The sequence below is a fragment of the Chiroxiphia lanceolata genome, chromosome 3, assembly GCF_009829145.1.
Source record: "Chiroxiphia lanceolata isolate bChiLan1 chromosome 3, bChiLan1.pri, whole genome shotgun sequence".
Lineage (NCBI taxonomy): Eukaryota > Metazoa > Chordata > Aves > Passeriformes > Pipridae > Chiroxiphia > Chiroxiphia lanceolata.
In genome coordinates, this window is record NC_045639.1 from 113,325,765 (window position 1) to 113,350,451 (window position 24,687).

At 41.7% G+C, this 24,687-nt stretch overlaps 1 protein-coding gene across 7 annotated transcripts in view; it reads right to left on the minus strand.

Moving 5' to 3' along the window:
• The window catches only part of PKHD1 (PKHD1 ciliary IPT domain containing fibrocystin/polyductin), a 258,573-nt gene that overhangs the window by 25,661 nt on the left and 208,225 nt on the right, over positions 1–24,687 (minus strand). For 6 of the 7 annotated variants that reach the window (XM_032683659.1, XM_032683658.1, XM_032683661.1 and 3 more), the window contains one exon: positions 1,794–2,799. In XM_032683659.1, the coding sequence (XP_032539550.1) occupies positions 1,794–2,799 (1,006 nt within the window). Of the gene's footprint in view, positions 1–1,793; positions 2,800–24,687 lie in introns of those variants that run through there. The other variant, XR_004356231.1, reaches the window with a different exon arrangement.

Below are 24,687 nucleotides of genomic sequence, written 5' to 3' on the forward strand. Positions count from 1 at the left end.
GAAAAGAGTAAGATGGGAACAGGAAGGAGGGAGAGAAAGGGTTGTTTCTCGCTGTGGAAAAGAGGAATGACCTTCCAAAAGCGAGTCTTAGTATAGAATATCAATTAAAAATTAGAATGTACAAAACTGATCGAGAACTTGGTAACTGGTAGAGCTCAAAGGAGAAATTATTGTAAAGCAAAGGAGTGTCCTGTGTTGTTTTGTCAAAATCAGCTGCAGGTCTGTTGTTGTATTTGCATCAAGATACAAATATAAAGCCACTGTTGATAAAATGCATGGAAGGATTTGTGGGCTGATAAATTATGGAGAGGAAACTCGAACATGGGCACATTAAGCATGTGGGATGTAGGATCTGGGCAAGCAAACTGAATGAATCAGGTTCTGGAAATCTAGAACTGAAAAGGAAATAGAGAATACAGTGAGCAAACAGAAGACCACGAGCTCTCCTATTTCTGTGGGGAAAATGGGCAAATGGGATCATTGAATTGTGCCAGTAAAATTGGGATTTAATAGAACTTTTGTGTATGGTGCTGATATCATAGAATACCAGATTGGAAGGCATCTCAAGGATCTTCTGGCCCCACCTTTCTTGGCAAAAGTATGGTCTAGACAAGGTGGCCCAGCATCCTGTCCAGCTAAATCTCAAAAGTGTCCAACATGGGGGAATCCATCATGAAGGAAAACTGTGAACTTTCTTTTATGCATATTTCCAAAAGGATTCAGAAAACAAAGAGAGAGAAGGAAACACTCACGAGAACTCAAACCTTTCAATTTTTTTCAAAGCAGTCAGTGAAGTGATTTGATTACTCTCGAGGTATCTGGAGGAGGAGGAGGAAGAGTCAATGCCCAGAAACTCGTTGATGTAAAAGTGAAGGAAAGAACAAGAAGCTCTCATGGGAAGCTGGAGAAAGAGAGGCTCCCAAGGGAAAGTGGGTGAGTACTTGTGACAGCAAGAGCAAGGATAGCATCTAACATCTAGGCACATGTTCAGGTAGTATTAGATGTGTCCAGCTCTTGTAGCTTCTAGACCAGATGGTTTTCTGTAATTTTAGCCAAAAAGAAAGTTCAGCACTGTAGTATTAAAGTGAATAGCAGTGGCCTGTATCATGTAGGATTGAAATATGAGAGTAAACAGACTTTTCTGGCCTTAAATTGTAAAAGTACAGGGATAAAGGTTTAGACCTACAAATTAGATAAGGCTACAACTCATCTTTAATAACACATCTCTGATGCAACATCAGTTTGTAAATATTTATAGATTTAATTGTTTAGAATTTAGGAGCTGTGATGGTCTGAATTTCTCTCAAAAAATTCACTTTACCAGATACTTTACAGTTTCAAGGTAGACTCACAGAAATTTTGTTCCTAGTTAAAAGCCTCATGGATGTCTCTGCACTACAAAGATTCATGAGCACCAAAAGAATAACATGGTAGTTCACACACAGGAGTCCAGCTAGTACTTGGGCATAGCTCTGTCTTCAGAGAACCAGAGAATAATTCAATGGTTTGGGTTGGAAGGGATCTTAAAGATCATGTCATTTCAAATCTCTTGCCGTGGGCAGGGACACCTTCCACTGTCCCAGGTTGCTCCAAGCCCTGTCCAACCTGGCCTTGGACACTTCCAGGGATGGGGCAACCACAGCTTCTCTGGGAAGGTCATGGAAACTTCATGTGTTTCAACATGGTTAGTCATATTTCAGCCAACAGGGGACTTGTTTAATGAGCAGATCAAGTGGATAAATTGCCTCACTACACTTAAATCAGTATCTGACGATGATGTACCTGACACTTACCTCCTGTTACCTTCTGCTGGGGACAGCAAGCCAGCCTGAGTCACCATTAAGGTCTCAACTGGTAAGCCAAGGCTTCTCTGAAGGTCTCCAGTTTGATGAGTGTTGATAATTGTTCCTGCCAAACTCTTTAATCTGTCACTTGTCAACTCACTTCTTGGATGACCCGGTGGATCACCAAGTTCAATGATTAGCACCCTTGATGGACCAGCTGTATCAGGTGGCTGCAGAGCTCGGGTGCTCACTGGTTGCCTCCCCACTTCCTGTGAGCTGTATCTGCTATGCAAGGCTGTGCAAAAGGCCATGTTGGGGCAGTGGTACTTCTTTTTGCTGGCATTGGCTGAGATTACCTTCAACATGCTTTCACCTCCCGGCACATGATGGACTACTCTGACTTGGTCATGGTCAACCTTCAAGAAATCAGCCAATCGACGTATTAGAGTTGCCTCATCTTCTTCTCCAACAGCCTCAGTTACAGTGAAAGCCACAAAAAGGGAAAGGCCAGCAACTATTTCTACTGGTTCAGTCTCATGGAGGAGAACATAGAGAAGATTGTCCTCAAAGCTGAAGTAATTGGCTCCTGCCCCTTCATTCAGTGAAAAAGAAGATGGGTTTGGAGAGATATATTTGCCTTGAATGAAAACACGAAGGCTGAGCGGTTCACTGTAGAATATGGCCATGGGCAGCCTGGTTGTGTTTTGGCCACTGAGGAGGACGAGTCTGAAAGCCAGAGGTGGGAGGTCTGGGAAGCAAACCGTGGTGAGTTCGGGGGATGGCAGCACAGAAAATAGAGTAGAACGATGCTCTGAGGGGTAACACCAAGTGTGTGAAGCCATGTCACTGAAGGTGTCCATAAAGCTGCCAGTCACTGTTACCACTGGGAACAGTCTCTGGCTGTCCACACTGGAGTCCAGATTTTCTAGGATGACAAGTGCATAATCTGTCTGTTTGCAGAAGTAGCCTTGTACTGAGGGCTTGAAGATGCACTTACTGTCATCTCTGTAAATTCCTGGAAGAGAATAAAGGGAATTTAGGGGAAAAAAATTAGTTTGGACATCACCTCAACCTTTTGTTTTATAGCTGCTTATTTTCCCATTCAGATCTCAAAATGACTTTTGTCAGTGCTAAAATTTTACATTATTTTAAGAGAATCCTGGACACTAAGGGATATTAAATAGTTAGAAACCAGATCTACTGTTTTGATTTGAAAGTTGTTGAAGACTCCTAACAGACAGAAAAGCATCACATATACTTACCTCATTCTTTAGATAACAAATTTTGGCCACCACTGAAAAAGCAGGCAGCTAGACTGTTCTTGGATCTGATCCAGCACTACACCCTTATGTCCTTGTGTCTTATACATTCTCCTCGTTCTAAGTCTGTACAGGACAGCAAATCAGGGCTTGACTGCAATTCTTTGGGAAGGTAATTTAACTCTCCATGAAGCCATCTCATCCCACTCACAGGGATTGCATTAAACAAACAAACAAATAAACAAAAACAATAAAAAAAACACCAAAATAAAAAACCCAACCCAAACCAAACCCTAACAAAAAACCAGATCAAACAAAACAAATAAAGAAACAAAAGCTAAAACGAAACAAAACCAAACCAAAACAAAAAAAACCTAGAAAGGACCAGAACATCGCTAATCTCCTCCAGTGATGACCTCATCAAGTTTTAGAGATAGAAGAAAACACCAAATTCAGATACCTACAAATAGTGAAGATTCTTACGTGTGTTCCAAGTGCCTAAACTCCCACTGCAGTCAGTGGAGATCTGAAGTTTAAACCATTTGCCCACGGGCAGGCATCTACATTTGCATGGGATGCCCTGAGGGACCTGAGACATGAGACACAGGGTCCACAGAAGATTTCTGCCCTGCAAGGATGGCAGCTGCAGGGCTGGTGGGACACCCCACAGCAGCAGAAAATACACTAAACACACACTTGTGGTAACTGAAGCACACCCAACTCCCCAGCCATCAATACTGACAAAGTAGTTTAAAAACATGAAGTTCACCCTAAAATACTTCTGTTTAGTCATACGGATTACACTTTACTATCCTATAACTTTTTTTTATTGACCAGAGGTAGAACCTGTACTTGAACACAAGTGCATGGTGTCACCTGGACTTCTTTTGGTAGCTGCAACATCTGTAGATATAACACACGGCTGATGGGACTGCAAAAGCCCCTTTAGATAACACTTTATTCTTTCACTGAATGTAAAAGAAGTCAAAATCCTTACACATATGTCAGAATTTGCCACTAAATCCCCTTCCAAGTGTCTGTGGAGACAAGTCAAGAGGATCCTTTCATGGAAGGCTCTGTACAGAAGAGACATAATCCACACAGTCTTCTGAGTTAGAAAGATAGAATCACAGAATGGTTTGGGTTGAAGGGCCCTTAAAGCTCATCTTGTTCCAACCGCTCTACCATGGGCAGGGACACCTTCCACTAGACCAGGTTGCTCCAAGCCCCACCCAACCTGACCTTGGACACTTCCAGGGATGGGGCAGCCACAGCTTCTCTGGGCAACCTGTGCCAGGGCCTCCCCACCCTCACAGGGAAGAATTTCTTCCCAATATCCCAAGTAACCCTTCCCTCTGCCTGTGGAAAGCCATTCCTCCTTGTCCTGTCACTCCATACCCTTGACTGAAGTCCCTCTCCAGCTCTCTTGCAGCCCCTCTAGGTACTGAAAACTGCTATAAATTTACAGTGTACTCCATTTGACCAAATATAGGTCTCTGCTTTAAGATGAGAGAAATTGTGCCTCAGGCTGTAACAGTGAGATCATCACTGATTATAAAGAGAGAATAAAAGTAAGAGTTCAGATACGGGCACCAAAAACATAAACATTTCTGCCTGGAGCTTCTTAGGAAAAGAAGTGTGTTTCTGTTTTTCCTTCCTCTCTTCAAAATAAAATCAAAGGAGGAATTTGCTGCTGTAGCCAGCTAGAATCATCCTTCCCTCACCTAGCCTGCCCCTTCCTTAGCTGAGCTCACAAACATGTTGGGTGAAGTGTGGCCAATGTCTCAACTAATTCTGTGCTCCTCATTTAGCACCTTCAGGGACGTATCCAAATCAGATCGAACACAAGGGACAGAAACATCCTTGGGAGTCACAAACTTTTGGATGAATAAAAGGACTTTCCCCTTATCAAGGACACATTATGTGAAATTTTCTGCTAGAGAAAAATAGCAGACTCCTGGAAAAAGAAACGAACGATGAGAAAAGTTGGATGGAGCTCTGAGCAACCTGGCAGGGAGGGTGAAAACAGATGATCTTTAGGGACCCTTCCAATCCAAACCATTCTATGATTCTATTAAATTATTCTGGGCTCTGCCTTCAGTTACATCTCAATGCCTGGATCTTGCAGGCACCTATTATCTATTTCAGGGGGAATCCTCATGTGCAGACCATGGTCTGGGAGCATTTCCCAGAACAAGCTGTCACTCTGCACATCACCAAGGGGAGCAATAAAATTACATAAATGTCGATCTCTGTTCAGGGAGGATGTTCCATGGGAGAGGATCTCTGCAAAAGCCCCTATTTTTAGACACCGGCTTAGGATTTTGCTTCCTTTTCTTTCCTTTCCCTGTGTTTGTTTGTTTGAGTTTTTTTGCTTTCTCAGTGCAAGTATTTTGCTATCGGTGTTTGCTGGGGGCAGAGGGAGAGAGAGAAGCAACTCCATTCAGAAGCAGAAGTGGAAATGCTGAGCTGGGAGACATTCGGCTTTGTCCTGGAGCACTGGGAGGATGTGCCGGCAGCCAACCCACAGAGCCTGACAGATCCCATCCTCTGCTCTCCTGGAAACACCCTATCTCCCCCCTTTCATGTCTACAAATAGGATTTGCTATTTTGTGACTTCCCAGGACTTTCCTTTGCCCTGCCTGGCTTGCAGAGGGGGTTGGCTCATTTTCCTGCACACGCACACTCACGCCCGTGCACGCACACGCCTCGTTGCTTGTCCCCTTCCAAATGGCCTTATCTGCCAGTCACAATTTCTGCAGCCTGCAATTTCGATCACTTTTAAATGAAACCCATGCTGGCCTTAGTAATCATAATGTCATTTACAATTTACCACAAAACACGTTTATTCAGTTAGTAGCACATTGGAGAAAGAGAACTCCATATGAACTCGCCACTGAAGCCCTAATCTGATTATTTCCTCATGAAAATCCAAGCAGGGGTGCTTGTAAGAGGGGTCTGAGAGGAGAGGGAAAAAAGTGAGTCCTGGCCACAGCTGACTCCCATAATCAATGGGAGTAGATAAGTGACAAGGCGTGTCAGGGCCAGCAGCTAATCTGCCCTGGGGCTCTCCTCTAAAAAAGGCCAGAGTGGACAGGACTTAATAAATACTGAGTGACCACTGAATATTGAGCTGACATGTGCTATTTACATTGGCAATGAACAATAACAGTGATAAATTCCAGAAGCATCCCCCCTGCTATGGGGGAAATCAGATTAAACAGGTTCTATTTGTACCTGGGTTTGCACACACATGTGTGTGTGAAAGGGGGGACAAAATGGGGGGAAAATAATCAAGCACAAATGGGCAGGAAAGATGGAGAAGATGTTCATATCTGTAGCAATGTGTGCATGGATGAGGTTGAACATTGCACTGGGATCTTCATGTACCCAGGCAGAGGACAAGGGCATGAGTGTTTTGAGTGCACACATGGGCACGTGTTCCATCTGTGTGTCCTGCTCCACGCAAGAAGGAGAGAGAAATGATACTTGAAAAATGTGTGTATTCACCCTCTACAGCTAATTCCTCAGACTTTGCTTTCTGCAGGTTCCCCCCATCATCAAGCCAAATTTATTATTTATTTATATCCATCTCCACACACACATAGACGCACCAACATCTATATCTAGATGAGACTTTAGCACTCAGGTTGCTTCTAGGGCTCCTGACAAATATTAACTTTGTGTCAATATTTGTCCTTCCTGTCGTGAAATGAGGATTTTCCACCTCATTTCACATTTGAAAAGAAAAATGTGCCGAGGGGTCCTCTTTGCTCAGGAAAAAAACCCACCACCACCATCACCATCTCATATTCTTTATTTAGAAAAATGGAGAAGGGTGGAAGTAGGGAAGAGCATTTTTCAAAATAGATGTTTTGACTTAAAGGCACATAGAGTCCTTTGCAAGTCTCCTGCCTTTTCCCTACTTCCCCAACACCAAATAAATAAAATAAAACAAATTCTACATTTAAAATTGAATGAAATACATCAACATTAATGATTTTCCCCTTCAGGTTAGCACCACCATTTGCTTCAATAATTTTTACCCATTTTGTGATAGATTTCACAATTCATGGTACAAGGAAAAATAGTATTTTTTTGACAAAAACAAAAGGGGGTGTCAGGTTTTTATCAAAATAAAATAAATCTCTCTCAATTTTCTTTCCCTCTGACTGGATTTGTTCCTCAGTTATTTCTAATTTGACTACAATTATAGCTACAAAAAATATAAAAGCGAGCAGGGGAGGAAGGTAGAGGGGAGAGATAAATGGGACACTGTTTAGAAATTGCAATTCCTTGGCCTTGGGCTGGCCAGCACATATCTTTGCTGAGGGGGAAATATTCATCAGCATTAACTGTTCCTTTTGACCTTCTGACATTCAAATGGGAAATAAAAAAAAAAAAAAAAAAAGGGTCCAGCAATAGCACCTCAGAAATCAGAAAAGGTAAATTATTCTGAGGTCAGTTGTGATTTTTAGTTATAGGAAAAGTTTTCAATGTTTCTTGACTTCAGATGTCCTCTGTAAATAATTTTGGTTTTGATTTTCCTGTGTAATCCCTGTCACAAGGTCATCATGCCTACACACTCATACCTTGTAAGCGATGGCTCTGCCGGCACTGATTTAGTAAATCTTTATGTAGTAAGTGAAAACAAACCTATCAACTTCGGTGGATGCTGAGATAAGGCATCTCCCATGGTTTTTAGAAATCCCACCAACTGTAAATTAGGGATATCCCTCCATTGAATTTGTCGGCATTCCACGGGGGATAAACACATAGTTATGCAATGTCAAGTAACACTTGTGGCTGGTTTCTCACAAGATGTATGTTGGGAACACATGCATAGGGAGGCACGGTGGCTCAGTGCTTCTTGTGCATTTGGGTACATATGTGCTGGTTTTGGCTCAGGAAGGGTTAATTTTCTTCATAATTACTGTTATGGGGCTGTGTTTTGGATTTGTGCTGAAAACCGTGTTAATAACACAGAGATGTTTTCATTACTGCTGATCAGTGCTTAAACAGAGACAAAGGTTTTTCTGCTCCTCATCACACCCCACCGGTGAGTGGGCTGGGGGTGCACAGGAAGCTGGGAGAGGACACAGCAGGGACAGCTGATCCCAGGGGACAATGGGGATATCCCAGACAATATCACTTCATGCTCAACATATAAAGCTGGGGGAAGATGAAGAAAGGGAGACACATTCACAGTGATGGAGTTTGTCTTCCAAAGTCCCTGTTACATGGGATGGAACCCAGCTTTGCTGGGGATGGCTGAGCAGCTGCCTGACCTTGGGAAGTGGTGAAAGAATTCCTTATTCTGCTTTGCTAGTTTATATGACTGTGACTTTATCCATAAAGACTCTGTCTTTACCTCAACCCACAAGTTTTCTCCCTGTTACCCTTCCAATTCTCTCCCCATCCCACCAGGAGAGAGTGAACAAGCTGAGAAGCCCTTTGCTGGGGTTAAACTATGACAACATACACACACATAACTACGTGCTCATAGCAGGGACCATGTAAATAAAAATAGAGTGTTTGCTTTAGGCTGTTAATTCTTTCTTTTAAAGAAAAGTATTTTGGAAGGAAATGAGTCTTATCACACTCTGTGAGGTTTTATGCTCTCCTGTTTATCGTTCCTCTATTAAAAAAACTTTGAGCCCCCTGGCCAATTTCAGTCACTTTTGTGGACTCAAAGATAATATGTTCCTGCAAGGTTTGTAAAAGTAGGTGCCCAAGCAGAGAAAAGACAGTTATTAGTGCTTCCATTGAAGGAAGGTCTGTAGTAAAACTCTCTCTTATTACACATCCCAGGATCTGCATTCACCCTTCCCTTTCACACACAAATCCAAAGAAAAGCAGATGTAGTACATGAAATATTTGTCTTGCAATCATTGTTTTCATGCTTTGACATGACCACACATATTACAACTATTTATTCACTGTAAAATCAAGTGTTATTTGCCTCTTTCATACAGTTATATTTTTTATGTTTGCACCAACCCTTCAGAGCTCCCCCATGCCTAAGAAGTACGGTACATAATGTTACAGGTGACAGTATATCCCTCCAAGTCATGAACAAAAAAATTGTACTTTTCCAATTCCCAGTGACTATACTAATAACTCATTCCTGACCTTAAAGTACGAGTGACAAGTAAAGTCTTAAGAAGAGAGACCAGAAACTCTCTGAGGCCAGGATGCTCTCCAACAGGGATCAAAAAAGAGTATGGGAACAAAGCATGTGTATAACAGTGTTCCCCCAAAATGCTGCTCAAGCTTTCAGAGTTTTACAGATCAGGAACCTCTTGAGTCAGAGAGATCATTTTTGGTCTTTGCAGTTGATAGAAAATGTCAAACCTGTCTCAAGAAACTGCAAAAATTGGGGAAGAGAATAGTCTAGCCAGGAGAATATATCTTGAGTCCTCTCAAAGAAGGTGGGCCAATAAATCTGGAGGTGCCCTTTGGTGAGGTTGACAAGACCAGGTTTTATTAAGAGATGTTCCTTAGAATGCCCCAGATCTTCTCAAATGCCCTGCTGCCACTACAAGGTTCCACACCTGGTAATACCTTGGTTGTCTGTGTACAGAAGACTCGTCTGGAACTGAGATTCTGGAGCATTTTATCCATCAAAACTTATAAAATAACCAGTGCCAAGCCCAGATCCTTGTCCCTGAGGCCAGCTGCCGTGGTACTCCCATGGTATTAAAGTCACTGACCCTCCAAAAGGCAGTGGCCACCTCCAAACTGCCCTTTTGAACTGGCCCCTGACTTGTGCCAATTTCTGGAAAGTGCCCAGGAGTTATCTTGGATACTGCTGGTTTGCCTGGGAACAAACTGGGCTTGAAACTATTCTCTAGATGCAACAGGAGTGACTGGGAATCTTCAGTGTTCCTATCCTTGTGCTGCTTGACTCAGAAGAGTCTCATTCCTGCTGCCATCGGCACTGGCCTGGAGCAGCTTGTTTATAATTTTATTAAACTTAATCAGAAAGACACACTTAGGGAGGATTTTTGTCTGCATTATCATTAATGACTGAGGGACTTCAGTCATTTTAGCCATCCTGACAACACAAAGGTCCCCATAATGCTTATTTCAGGAAGAAATCCAGTGTGGTAACAAAAGAAGTGTTACCTGACATTATATTGTACATGGAGACTGAAAGTATTAAACAGCATAATTAATCTCTGCCTTAAAAGTGCCACAAATTAAACACCCTTAAATTGCAACCCTGAGTGAAGGACAGTGCAAGAGTCATAACCTTAAACTCTACTGTAAAGCAGTCAGAAGTGTGGCCTGGAACAGGATGGAGTGAACCTTCATATGGGAGAGAGAATCTGGGTCTTCATAGCTTTCCTGAGGGCCATCAATAGACAGCTAAGAGGTGGAAATAATGGCATTTTATACAGCAGTTAGCAAAATAGGACCCAGGTCCCTTGTTAGATGCTCTCATGAAGCAGGTAAGACAAACAAACTATTCCCACAAACCTCTTGTAGTCATTACCCATCATCCAAAGAGCCAACTGCTGGGTGTGAGAGGGATCCTGTCTCCCAGGAAAGATGATTAAAAGAGAAAAATACAAAGAAAAACATCTTTTGGACTGAATTATTTCACCTTTGACAAAACAAGCTTTTCTGTAAGCATCATCTTATTTCTCATGTCACTACCAAAGCTTTTCTCATTTTCTTTCCCTTTAAGATAATCCTGGTTTCCTTTTGGTGTATTTAAAGCCCAGAAGGATTTTTCTCTCCTCCTGACCAGCAACCTCATTGACTGCAGTCAAACTGGTATCTGTGGCTCAACACAAAGGTGGGGGGTAGTAAAAGGCAGAGTTTTTATGATTCCAGTCACCACCTCTCTGGCCTAGGAATGATAAAACTGCCACCACCACTTGAAAGCAGAACAACAATTTTGTCACATGCCAGACCTAAAAATGAACGTGGCCGTGCCATGCACTGCTCTGAGCTGCGGATATAATGAGTTTTGAATGGGAAGTCCCGGACACAATAAATCTGTGCCATATGTGACCATTTCCTGTGTCAGTTCCTTTCTCATAACCAGTGGAGGCTTCGCCCTCCCCCTCACTTTCCCTTTCATGACCCCACACCAGGGCTCTGAAATCTTTCAGGGTTGCTTATGGGCCCCAGGCCTTTCCACAGCAGTTGCATAAATAAATGAGTTTGACAGCAAACATCATAAGGGTTAGTGGTAATGTGTGCTCCACGCAAGTGCTCGTGCTACTCGCTGGAGAAAAGGGGGAGGAAAGAGCTTGTTTTGTTACCACGAACAAAAGTATGTTCTCTGACAAGTGGTGAAAGAATTAGTCAAATAAACTTGAACTCTATTCAGACCATCGCTGCCAGGTTTTGTTATGGATGGGGAGGTTCTCAGCTTCTCTTTCCCTCCTTGGCCTGCAGTCACTGCAAAGACAAATCATCTTTTTCTTCTGCAAAAATAAAGTGAGGGGATAAAACGAACGGCCTAAAATAAAATTTGGAGGGAACTTCACTTTACTGCTATTAATATTATTATTATTATTATTATAATTTCCCAATGAGAACAGCTTTTTGGCCCTGGGAACAGACTCACCAAGAGACTGAACGATTTTCCATTAGAAGTGGGTTAGAAGGAAAATGCCAAATACCTGCAGATTTTGGAAATATATGGGTTGGAATTAAGCTTTTAAATGACAATGATTTTTATAAGAAATAAGTGAAAGAGAGGACAGAATAGAACCAATTATTTTTCCTATTTTTCCCCTTTTTTATTCATTAACAAATAAAATATTTTGACTAAATAGCTAAATTTTACTAAGTAACTTCTCTGTAAAACATTATTATCAAAAAAACTTTTTTCCCCAGCAATACCATTTTAAAAAAATATATTCATATATCCTAATTTCAGCCCAGAAAGACCACAGACATTTCAGTTAGTATCTTAAAGGGTATAATTAGTTTACATTTCAGTTAGTGTCTTAAAGGGTATAATTAGTTTATAGAAGTTTTATAGAAATTATTAGGAAGGAAGGTTATTTTCCCATGACCAGTGCAGAGAGAACCAAAAAAATATATTAATATTTTTACCAGGGAGACACAGGCTGGAAAGTAGAAAAACATCTTTCTAATAATATATACGTATATATGCAAGTAGTAAGGGCTTGAAACCAACTGATTAGAACAGGATGGGTCTAACACAAGTGAAGATTTTTTTTTAGCAGGTTATTTTAATTTCTTTTGGTAGCATTGTAATTAGAGATATCACTTTGGAGTCTTTTTCTTTCTTTCTTTCTTTCTTTCTTTCTTTCTTTCTTTCTTTCTTTCTTTCTTTCTTTCTTTCTTTCTTTTCTTCCTTCCTTCCTTCCTTTCTTTCTTTTTTCCTTTCTTTCTTTCTTTCTTTCTTTCTTTCTTTCTTTTCTTCCTTCCTTCCTTCCTTTCTTTCTTTTTTCCTTTCTTTCTTTCTGTCTTTCTTTTTTTCTTTCTCTCTTTCTCTCTTTCTTTTTCTTTCTCTTTTTTTTCTTCCTTCCTGCCTGCCTTTCTTCCTGCCTTCTTGCCTGCCTTGGCTGAAGGTGCAGTCCTAGAGCTTGTGACTGAGAGGTTCCCAAGCACAAGAGTCCCTGTGACATTATGAGGGTGATTTTCAGCAATATTAGTCCTGTATGGGCTATGGATTTGAATCTGAAAGCAGAAGGATTTCATTATGGGTACAGACAGCTATATTATGCCATGACATATTTATGACAATGAAAAGTAATGGGAGGCAAGTATTTTAAGCCTTGGAAGCCGAAATAAATCTGAAAGCACCGTGCAGAGTCTGAACACCTACAAAAACATATTGAAGAAGTAAAATTTGAGTACAAAGGCTACAGTCATTATCTGAGCACGTAGAATGGGATTCATCACATTAATTCTAGCTGCCTAAATGTTAAGCATCTAGTCTAAGCTAATTGTCTAGTCTGAGCTGTTCATCTAGACAATAATCATTAGGGAGAGAGAGGAGAGATTTTTAGAGGGTCATTCATTCCTGCTTTTCTTTGGATGGATTGTATCACATCTGGAGGTGTCAGCCTCTACTGGTTATATGGGAAACCGAGACAGACAGTTTGGATTGAAGGCCTGTATTTAGAATCACAGATTTGCAGAATCATTAGGGTTGGAAAAGACCTCCAAGATCATTGAGCACAAGCTTTGACCTAATACCACCTTACAAATAAACCGTAGCACAAAATGCCACTAAAGTTAGGTAAAATGAGCCCAAATACTACTCATGTCACTAATAAGGATTGCAGAACAGTCAGGCCAGTCAGCGTTCCTGTTCTGAAACAAGTGGGAAATGATAGCTCTGTACATACCTCTAAAGTAACCATCTCCTCCAGTTACGAACAATGGGAAAGAAAGAAAGAAAGATGGGACATGAAGCCATTACCATGGTAATAAAAAATAAGAAAGAAATTTCCCCTATCCCTACCAAGGTTAAACAGGCTACAAATAAAATTTTGAGAAGACCCTGAAAAAAATCAAATTCTGTATTTCACTTTTGTAGCTCTGATGGCTAAGCCACTGGATCCAGGTACTCCCACATGTACCTGGTGCACTCACCCTGCAGACCACAGCTGTTTGCTCCTGAGCAAAGAGGACACAGAAAAAAACACCTTACAAAGCACAGAAATTGAGAATTTTTCCCAAAAGAGATGAGCAAACACAAGAGCCTAAAAAAAAAATAATAAATTCTAATCTCTGGAAAAAACATGAGGAGAGGGACAGAAGGAGACTGGTTTCAAACACCTCTGACAAGAAAATAAAATGTGTAGTCATAGTCCTAAAACACCATGGCTACATTGAAACTTAGGGAAAAAAACGTCAGAAGAGACTTTATTTTTTTTTTTTAAATCATAGTGTATCTACAGTTTAGGCTTTTATATGTATACTAGGACAAAACTCCCATGTTAGAGTATGTCCAGAGAAACTGCCAGGATTGAAAATGACTTGGAGAAGATCTGTGATCCTAATGACACTTTCATCCATAACTTCATAAGATTGCAAGACGGTTTGAAGAATCTTTGAGGGTTGGTTTTGCTCATAGTTGTTGTACTCGGGTGTGCTTATTTTAGGTAGTTCAAAGATGGTTTCTTGTCCCATCAGAGTCTTCTGGACAGCTCCAACAGTGAAAGAGCGGGTTTGGAGGTGGAATATCTCTTGTACTTTACCAAATACTATTCTTCATCTTCATATAAACATGACTGAACACAAAGTCACACTAATCTTGGTTTTGTGGTACTGTGCTCATGGAGAAAACAAATAACTACATTGGTGGAGCACTGAAAACACTCACCAGTCCAGTTTGTTCTGCTTTAAGTGATCCAAGGATCTCTCCCTTTGCATTTATTCCAGACTTACTAGTGAGCTGTTTGAAATTTCAGACAGCCCTTGGAGTTATTTTGGCCAGGGAGTATATTTAAAACTCATTGTGCCTAATGTTGTCTTTCTACAATTGAGAAGTAATCAGGAAAGACGTGAAAATAAATAGACAAGTGAGAGGCAAAATGAAATATGAAGTGGCTAGAAAGGAGTCTGCTCTCTAATGTATTTTTTCAGCTTATTATTGTAAAAGCCCAGAGCAAAAGAGTAGCTTTGAAGAGTCTTTTGTTAATAGAGGAAAGGTTGTCCTTATATTTTTCTTAACTTTTTATTTATTAGCCATGCTACACAGGGCACTTCCATAAGTGATGGCTGAGTTTCAGTTTACAGGGACTTGTTTAGTCTGAAAACATCCCAGGCTGCAATGGGAAGCCGAAAGAGAAGTAACAGCCTATTGCATGGAGCTCGAAGGAACTCACACCGAAGCCCATTTGTTCTCTGCTTTTCCCTGTAATTTCTGGTGGTTGAGCTTGCAAAGATTTGGATGTCTCTATTTGGATGGTTAAAATGCATTCCCAGCAGGCCACTTCCTCAGGTGGTCTAGTTGATGACAGCATGGTGCTTAGGCCAATATAAAATAGCTGATGTGTTGACCTTGTCTGAAAATAAAATTATAAAGCTGCATTCCTGCACGGGCAATCCTCCAGGACATTGTGAGAAAAAGAAAATTTATGTTAGTAAAGGCACTTATCTTATGCTCAAGCCCTAAAACATGACAGTCAATAACATTTTTGAGACTCTTGGTGTTGGGGTACTATGTAGTTGTTTATCATTGCCCTGATTATGGGGCTAAGCATAAAAATATTCACTTTCTACAAAATCCCATCAAAGCTGAGATGGTGGAAAGCATTAGCTGTGCACAGGAAAACAAACAGGTGCATTAAGGATATTTGTTTCTTTGGGAGTTTTTGGTGCTTTAACACCAGAGAAAGAAAAAGAGCAGTGAAACAAAGTTAGGATAGGCAGAGTAATACAGATTCTCCAGGGCTGCTTAGCTTAGGAACCCTGCTAAAACTTAAAAGATGCCCTTCATGAATAATTTTCTACATTATCCAACTTTTATGAAGAGAATTGTTAGTATGGACAATCTTGGTCTGGTTTGTTTTTTTTTTTTCTTTGGTATAACACCAGCATTGCCAGACACACACATAAGACAAGCACAAACAGGATTTTTGCTTGTTTATTGCGTCAAAGATATCAGAACATATTTAATTTTCTGGGCATGCCAGTTGGAAAGCTTAGCTGGAAAGCTCTCAGCAGGAACCTCCACAGGCCTTTCTGCTGGTTTGGGACATCAGAGAGTATCTTTCAGCTCCCAGAATGCCACGAAGAGCTAAGCCAGTTTGGAGAGCCTACAAAGAGCCCATCTGGCTTTGCTCAGTTTCCACATCTCATCTGGCTCATAAAGGACAGCAGGCAGAAGCCTTGTAGATCATGTTTGTATTCCACTAGCATGGAAAGGCTCATTCCAGAGTCAGACAACACTAAGGGTTGAGTACTAAGTGCTGAGAATAATCCAGAAGGTAGAAAACTGGTCCTACACACTTCCAAACCTCTGTTGCCTTATCAAGACATCTGGGCTATAACCACTCTCCACGAAAGCCACAGGAATTTTGTTTATGCATAAATTCCCTGGGGAAGAGCTTTCAGCAGAGATCTCACTTTCCAACCCAAATCCTGCCCAACAGTTTGGTACATTATGTCAAGAACATGTTGTCAGTTGTTAAAAATGGATCCATACTTTTTCCCTGAGCTTCCAAAAGGGTTAATAATTCTGGCAGCACCACAGTCAGTTACCTGAATGCCCAATCAGAAGGATATGCTGTGAAAAGCATCTCTCTACTGCCAAGGACATTGAATAGAGAAGGAACATAAGGGAATCTTGACTTTTTTATCTCTTTTGCTCTCCATGGCTCACATGGAGCAGGAGCTCAGACACAGAGGCCTCAGAAGGAGAGATCTGAATTTAATAAAGCTGTCTGGGGAGAGGGAGACAGAGAAGAGAAGATCACGGAGATAAGAGAAGCAGAGAAAGGAAGAGAGGAGAAGAAAGAACATTACAGCTGAGTGGTGATGGCTGTGTCCTTTCAGACTCGAGTGGACAGAAGTGAAATATTGGTTTAAGAGGTGGGACTCCAGAAGAAGGAAGAAAAAAAAGAATATTTTATAGTTAGACATATACTTCTATGCCACTGTAGTGAGAATAGGTAAAAGGTAAGGGAAGAAAAGAATAATGGAAAGATCCTGCTAGAAAAATTAATAGAGATCCTTGATTTCATCACAGTTTTGGGGGATATTGGAGTGACCCATTAAATTCAGTGCAGCTACACCTGCAGTATGAAAGCAGAGTTAGATCCTGAATAGGAAAATAACTTCTTTTGAGACAACAATTCCGTAGATTAACAAAATGAGGGAACCTGTTTGATTCCCCACTTCTGCAATCTTTGCCCACTGCTACTTCGAGAATAAAAGTTGATTGAGGGGGAGCAAGAAGAAGGAGGGGGCTCATCTGTTTTCCACTGACACTCACAGCCCTCTCCACCAAGGCGCAAAGTTGACTTCCTTTACAGAAAAATCAGAGAACAAATGCACTGCCAAAGCTCCCATCTGAGGATGTTTTTCTCTTTTCTTTTCCACAAGATTCTGTTTGTTAGAAAAACCAGAAAGACACCGGAGGGAAAATAAATGCAGATACATTTTTAATGCATGCATTTAATTTTCAGAACATGGTGGGCACTTCAGTGCCGGGTGCTGGAACTGCAAGGGAGAATTTATCTAATCAGTCCTCTGTGTCCCCGCTCCATTGACATAATGTGGTCCTGCCGATTAAAGCACTGGAATCACAGCTCTGCCTTTTCCTTCTCTTTCATACTAAAATTATTGATGTGCTTTGTACTATGTGTAATTGCCATTATTGTATATGTGCCTGGAGCATGTGCAGAGCTGAAATTGAAATAAATAAGCAAACGAAAATCACACGATCGCGAGTCTCTGATGGTATGGGAGGGGGTTGGTGCCGTGGCATCACGAGCTGAAAATAGGATTTCATACTGCTGTGACTGGTTTTGATAGAGTGAGATTCGATAAGATTGGAAGAAAGGTTGCCCTGATCCTCCAGTCTGACCCTCAATAAACACCAAATCAAAGTACCTCTTTTAGCATCCTGAGTCTGAGCCTCGCCATCCAAGGATTTCTCTGGAGCGGTCCTGATTTACATCACCTGAGGATCTTGCCCAGTATCAGACACTCACTTTTGCTCCCTGTCTTTCTCTCTCTCATAGACACACAGTAGATTTGTTCTTTACATTTAATTTATGCAAGCGAGGCACAGAATACATTTCAGTAACGCCAATTAGATACGCACTAATTTCTTCTCTGTGAAATAGCAGTAAGTAATTAATCAGAATTTTGATCACAACTCAGTTGGCAATTCTAATTGCACTTGTCATTTCCACAGCAAATACAGAATCATTATCTTTTTCGCCGAGTCCTCTCTTCCTAATCATCCAGGGTGCTGGAAGCAAAACATTTCCAAGAACTAGATATTGTCTCTATCAACCAGCAGCCTTAATACCTTTGGACTGAGAGTTAGTGGGTTCAGTCCGTGGCTGTGTTTTATTTCAAGCTTCATCATAATTTTAAAGGCAATAGCTAGTGGCAGGCTGGCTGCTTGCCTGGGGGAGGGGGGATTCTGCCTCATAAAATTATGAGGAAGGATAAAAGCTAGCAGCTCACTCCATTAAAAACCTTCTGGGAGAGCACTAAAGACGCCTGACCTTTGCACAAGCATCCAGCAGGCATCTAAGGGACATATGGACGTTGAGCAGATCTGTATCATCAAAGTCTGTGCTGCTTCTCCGAGGTACCACATCCATGTTTAACTCCAGGCACTACCAGCCACCTCAGCACGGAATAGGACGATCAAGGGAGATCAGTGTCCTGTGTTTCCCTGAAATAGCGTTTCCATGACCATTTCAGGATCGTTCTGATGACCTGTGAAAACTGACAGTGCTGGTTTAGAGCAAGAATGGGTTAAGATTATCTGCCTGGATGGTGTTATGGCCAGGGGTCTGTGGAGGTAGGGCTGCCTTTTGCTGTGCTCCAAAAAGCTGACAGTGAGATACTCCTCAAATGGCTTAGAGGAAGGAAGAAACGAGAGCAAGAAGAGAAAGGGAGATTCACTATTTAGGAACCGAGCCCTACAGGGAGCTGAGGGTGTACCTGCACCAGGTCCAGCCTTCAAGTCCAGTGTGACACCTCACCTTCTGCAAAAAAAATTGTGAGGACCTGGTAACTACAGTCCAGTTCCTTACTAAGATTCTTCTTATAATTCAAGCCCAAGTGATTATTATTTTCCCAGGTAATCCCAAACCATACACAGTAAGTTTGGAACCAAACACCAAAACTGAGATCTCAATTCTGTCAACTGTAACTAGTGAAAAGGCATTTACAAGAAGTGTAAAGACACTTCATGAAAGAAGTCTCTGCATAGAATATGTTGTGAACCAGAAGAGTTCTGGTTCTACCCTTACGTACAATTTGAGCAAGTAGCATCAATGAAAATGGCTAGTTTGAAGACTATCCAAGCATCTCCTGTACTCCTCCAAATCTTTCTCCTCCCTGCCCTAAGCAACAGAAATCACTGAAAGAAAAGGAAGACATCACTCAGCCCTTTCCTTTGCTTCCCTGGGGTTTTTTTAGATAATGCTCTTGCTTTTATTCCACATTTCAGAGGTCAATAGGAAGGATTTGAGGGGAAGTGTAACCTGTCAGTCCTTCTACTCCTGTACACCAAAACTCTACCATAGAAAGAGGTGAAAACTCAATATTAGTGATGACACTGGGGACAAAACATCTCAGAACCTAGCTATGAACTTTGAAGCCAGGAACAACAGTGTCTGAGCTTTTGGTGGGCTGAATCTTTTCCATAAAAGACAGAAAAATATAAACAGAGTAAATGTCTGAATTGCCACAGAGATTTTCTTCTTCTGAGATCAGTGTAGGGGTGGTATGTTAAGCATGCTTTCCATGATGAAAAGTCTCAAAAGTTTGGATCATACATTTTCCAGGCTCAACTTTACCTTCTGGGACAGAGTGGGACACTGACATTTTCCATCAGTCTTGAAAAGAGGTACGTTGAGGCTATGTCCACACTTGGGAAGAGTTATGCCTTAGCCCTAGCACTCAATCACACATATTTTACATTCCTAGAACAATGTTTGGCATGTTTTCTTGTCTAGGTCAACTAGCACTGACCAAAAGTGTCTAGGAGCTGTCTGAGGCTTGATGTGATTTGTGACCATCCCAGTTTGGACACAACTACTATGCTCTGGAGGAAAATGGATTTTAATAATTACACATATGGCTATGCTAAGAGTTGGCCGTGGGCGGGGACACCTTCCACTAGACCAGCTTGCCCAAAGCCCCATCCCACATGGCCTTGGACACTTCCAGGGATGAGTATATGTCCCACTTCAAGCCACTCAGGAGCATGGGAGGCACTGGGAGAGCTAAAAATGAGGTTGCCATCATCAGGTTTTTTTCCTGACCAGCTATCCACACTCTGACAGAGTCAGCAATGATAGTGCTGACTATCTAAATATATATGGGAGACCCTAAAAAGGCAGAAAAGAAGAAAATCTGTTAAAAAAGATGTAACACAGAAGCTGCAAAAAGAAAGGATGCCTTTTAATTCACTATAGTCAGGGTTGCTTAATCACCTCAGAATGGGAAAATGAAAAAGAAACAGCAGCTCTTGGAACCTGAGCATCTTTGAAGAGAGAGCAAACCAACACAGCACAGATTTATGAAGACAGCAGATCACGTCCCAGATTAGTTACAGCAGCCAAAAGGAAAAAATAAGAGCTTTAAAACCAGAGGCAGTGGGATACAATCAGAGTAGTGCAAAAAACATCAGCTTCAACACAGATATATAAGTAATGGATGGTCCTGAAGAGACATTCTGGCTACATCTCCACTAGTAAATTAAATGTGCCCAGGAGTGTTCCCAGACACCGAGGCCAAGTGACGTGATCTGGTTGCATTCATCTATGAAACTGCCTCAGCCTTAAAAACAGGATGGATTCATCCAACAGACCAAGTGGAAATGTTCCCTGGCACACATAAATTCCCAACCTGCACACAAGAATTTTTTGGGAGAGCATTAACTGGCCCAGGACAAAAGCATGCCAGGAGCTGTGGTAAACGTTTTGGCAGAGCAGAGGATTGTGTCTCCGTGCCTGTGGTCTGACATCACTCTATTTATCTTTGCACGGGCAGGGCCCCTGTCCACATGAACCTCTGCCCCTAGAGAGTGATTCTCTGACCACAGATTCACCTGTAAATTTAACAGAGGGAACAGGCCACAGTTAGAGAGGTATCCAAAGCCTCAGGAAACCTGGAGTCCAATATTGTTTCTGGGCCCCTTTGAGAGAAGAGTTCACATCCAGAGGAAAAGATCAAGCAGATGTTGTGGGAAATATTTGGCCTTCTTTTAGCATTTGTCATCACGCTTTGTAAGTTCGTAGAGTTACAGAATGGTTTGGGTTGAAGGGACCTCAAAGATTCTCTAGTTCCAATCCCCCTGCCACGAGCAGGGACACCTTCCACTATCCCAGGTTGCTCCAATCCCTGTCCAACCTGGACTGGAACATTTACAGTGATGGGGCAGCCACAGCTTCTCTGGGCCACCTGTGCCAGAGGTTCACCACCCTCAGAGTAAGAATTTCCTCCTATTTTTTTGTATATTTGTTGCAAAAAAGTTGTTACTGTTCACTTTGCAGTTTACAAGGCTGTAGTACATTTTCTTGTACTAGAAAAATATTTAAAGTGAAGAAAAACAATATATGGTCATTATTAAAATCAATATTAATGAGGTACAAAACAAAGTTGTTGCTGTCTGCTTTCTGTTTATTGAAAGAGCAGGTTTTGAACTAGAGTGGAAGACAAAGAAGGGACAACCTACTTCCTTCCTGGATCTTATCTCTCTGCTGGAAATGAGTGATTGGCAACAGCTGAAGAGGGACATGCCTACCCACTGCACCTTAATTAATACAGAGAGTATGGGTTTGGGAGGACTGGAGTCACCACAATAGCAAACATGGGAATAATTTCCTGTCTTCACTTAGATACAGTCTCTCTGGGTTGATGCAGGTGGACCCAGCTCTGGTCTTCAATAGCCATAAACTGTGAGTTCAGTGAGGTCACAGCTGCATTTAACTGTGGGAAATGTCTGATGCACGATGCTGACAGGTCAGCCCACTCCTCAGCTCATCACACGTAGGCATCCCTCTAATCTAGATGCTCTGACAAACAGTGGATGAAAAATGTGTGCATAAAGCCCACAAACACAAACAAGCTGTGGAAACCCTCCTACAGACACTCTGAGTAAAAACAAGAGAAAGAGTGGATGAGGTGAGGAGTGGCTACACCACCAGGACTCTACCACCAGTGGTGGAGAGAACACCCTGTTGTCTGCCTTTTCCTTGGATGACAACTGTGAACCTCAGTAAAACCTCTTGCTGTTTCTTTTAACTGTACAATATGGTGTACACAGAAACATTTGGTCTGAGCACAAGCTCAGAGACAAGACAGGGTTGATCTACAGCAGAATTCATCAATGCCAGGAGGAGCCAGAAGCACAGGCTGGGACTGTGTGTAAATGAACCCACAGAGAGCAGGACAACAGGAGGGTGAGCTCAGCCTTCTTGGCAGGACCCCAACCAAGTCCAGTGTCATGAACATCACCTCAGCCAACACACATCTATGCACAAGCACACAAGGAACAGGACACAAACACATCATAGAACTCTTAAGGTTGGAAAAGACCTCTAAGATCATCAAGTGCAATCTCTGACCAAATACCACCATACTTAGTAAACCATATTGTGAACCATCTCCCAGCCAAGGTGGAGGCAGAGCTGACAAAAGAGCAGACACTGCTGCCCACTCCGAGAGCTGCTCCTAAAAACAACCAGGGACAAATCGTGCCTCTGTGTTTCCATTTCCCTCCTTCTTTACATGCTCCACCAGTGGTCCTTTTGCTTCTGTGGACAGGAGTCCATAGCACATTCACAGCAGAGAAGAGTGAAATTATCATGGCTTTTCATTTGAGACTTTCTTTGCATCTCCTATCAGCTTTGCTCCACAGTGGTCATGCCAGCATTTGGATTTTCAATGGAAAATCACCCAGATCAGGCTCTCTATCACCCTTTTCCGGGTGACTTGGGAGCAATACACACACCTGAAAAGTGAGTGGAGAGTTGAGCTGATGCCTTCTAGCCTGAAGACATGGGGACATGCAGGGGCTGGGTGACTCCAGAGCACAATGCCATTAGAAACAGCACTTTGCCTGGAGGCCCATCGAGTTGAATTAGAAAAGAAAAGAACCATTAATTAACTTGACTTAAGAGAAGGCTGATGCAGGGCAATGTGACCTTTTCTCTATGTCACATGCCACACGGATTTGAGCCTCTCTCTGATGCTTTGTCACCGCCAGTCCTTGTTTTTTAGATCACTGGATTGCAGGGGGGAGATGGTGACCAAAAGGATTGTGGCAGCAGAAGGGAAGAAATGACAGTTTCACTATTCCAGTGATCTGTGCACTAAAGGCAGCAGAATCCCATTATGCATCTACCATCTATTACCTTGCAATGTGTATATATATGTATATTCATATATATATAGTATACACACATATATATATATGTATACATACCCTACCTCAGGTATTGCAAACACATAACATCTCATGTGCATTCAGTTAATATACTTATCTAAGGTAGTTTAAACAGTGTTTTACAGAAAAACTAAGAGTGAGATTAGTTTAAAAAAAATGCAGAATATAATTATTTAATACTGCCCAATTTTTACATGAATATGATGGTAACAGAAGGAGCTTTACGCAGGTTTCTCCAATCAGCTCAATGCATTGCTGAAATACTTGAAATTTGATATTGAATTAGCCAACCTCAGGGATTAGAGGGAAAGTGTAGTTAACAGCCTTTAAAATCATAGAATCACAGAATGGTTTAGGTTGGAAGGGACCTTTAAAAATTATCTTGTTCCAAACCCCTTACCATGGGCAGGGACACCTTCCACTATCCCAGGTCACTCCAAGCCCCGTCCAACCTGGCCTTGAACACTTCCAGGGATGTGTTCAGCCACAGCTTCTCTGGGCAGCCTGTACCAGTGTCTCACCACCCTCACAAGGAAGAATTTCCTCCTAATATCAAATCTAATCCAAATCTTCAGTTTAAGGCCATTACCCCTTGTTCTATCACTACATGCACTTGCTTCTTAGGCACCAATTTTAGTGAGAGATAAATTATTTCAGTAAGGCAAGACGAATCTTTTGAGTTTAACTTTAATCTCTCTTTGGAAAATCAAGCTAATCTATCCCTGTCCATGACATTCAAGATACATCTACACCTTCTCTTTAGTGTAACACAGGATCTCTCTCAAGACCTGACCCACAGACCACGGCAGCAATAAACCAGGAATTACAGGTTCTAGGAACAAGAGAAAAAGAGCTGTCAGAGCACATGTGATTCTCTGAGCCTCACTCTGTTTGGAAGCTTCACAGACTGTGAGGGACACATGTACTGGTTGTCCGTGGGTGACTGCAGGTATTTCTACAGTCATCTTCCACCTATGTGTTCTCTGTGAGGTGACAGGTGGACGGATCTGGGAGTTCACTGAGCCCTCAGTTTCTCCACAGATCCTTCTTTGAGAGTTGTGTCAACACAGACATCGATATCAGAGGTGCAGGGTTTCATTCTCTGAGTTTGAGATTTTTTTGACTGCAGTACTGAAAAAGAAAATACAAGGGAAAAGTACTTCTCGAATTCCGTTGAATAACACTGGTAAGGAAAGACATGTCAATGGTGTACCCACATATAGCTCACATAGAATAAAAAACCTCATAATGGCTTAAAAAGTGCTTTTCCATGTCCCAATAAATCATCGTGGCTTGAAGTATTGAAGGTTGGTTTTAAAACTTCTCTCGATGAAATCTGAGCTTTTATCTCAGTGAAAACACTCCCATCTTACTAAACAAACACAACATGAACAGCAGTGGACTTAGAAAATCCTCTCACATCTCATTATCCCACAGTTTAGATTAGGGCTTTTATAGCTTGACTTCCTAATTCAACCACAGGATCAGCTCTGCTCCCCTCTGCCTCAGCTGTGCAGTGCTAATATATTATTTCTGTAACATGAAGAGCAAAGCAAAG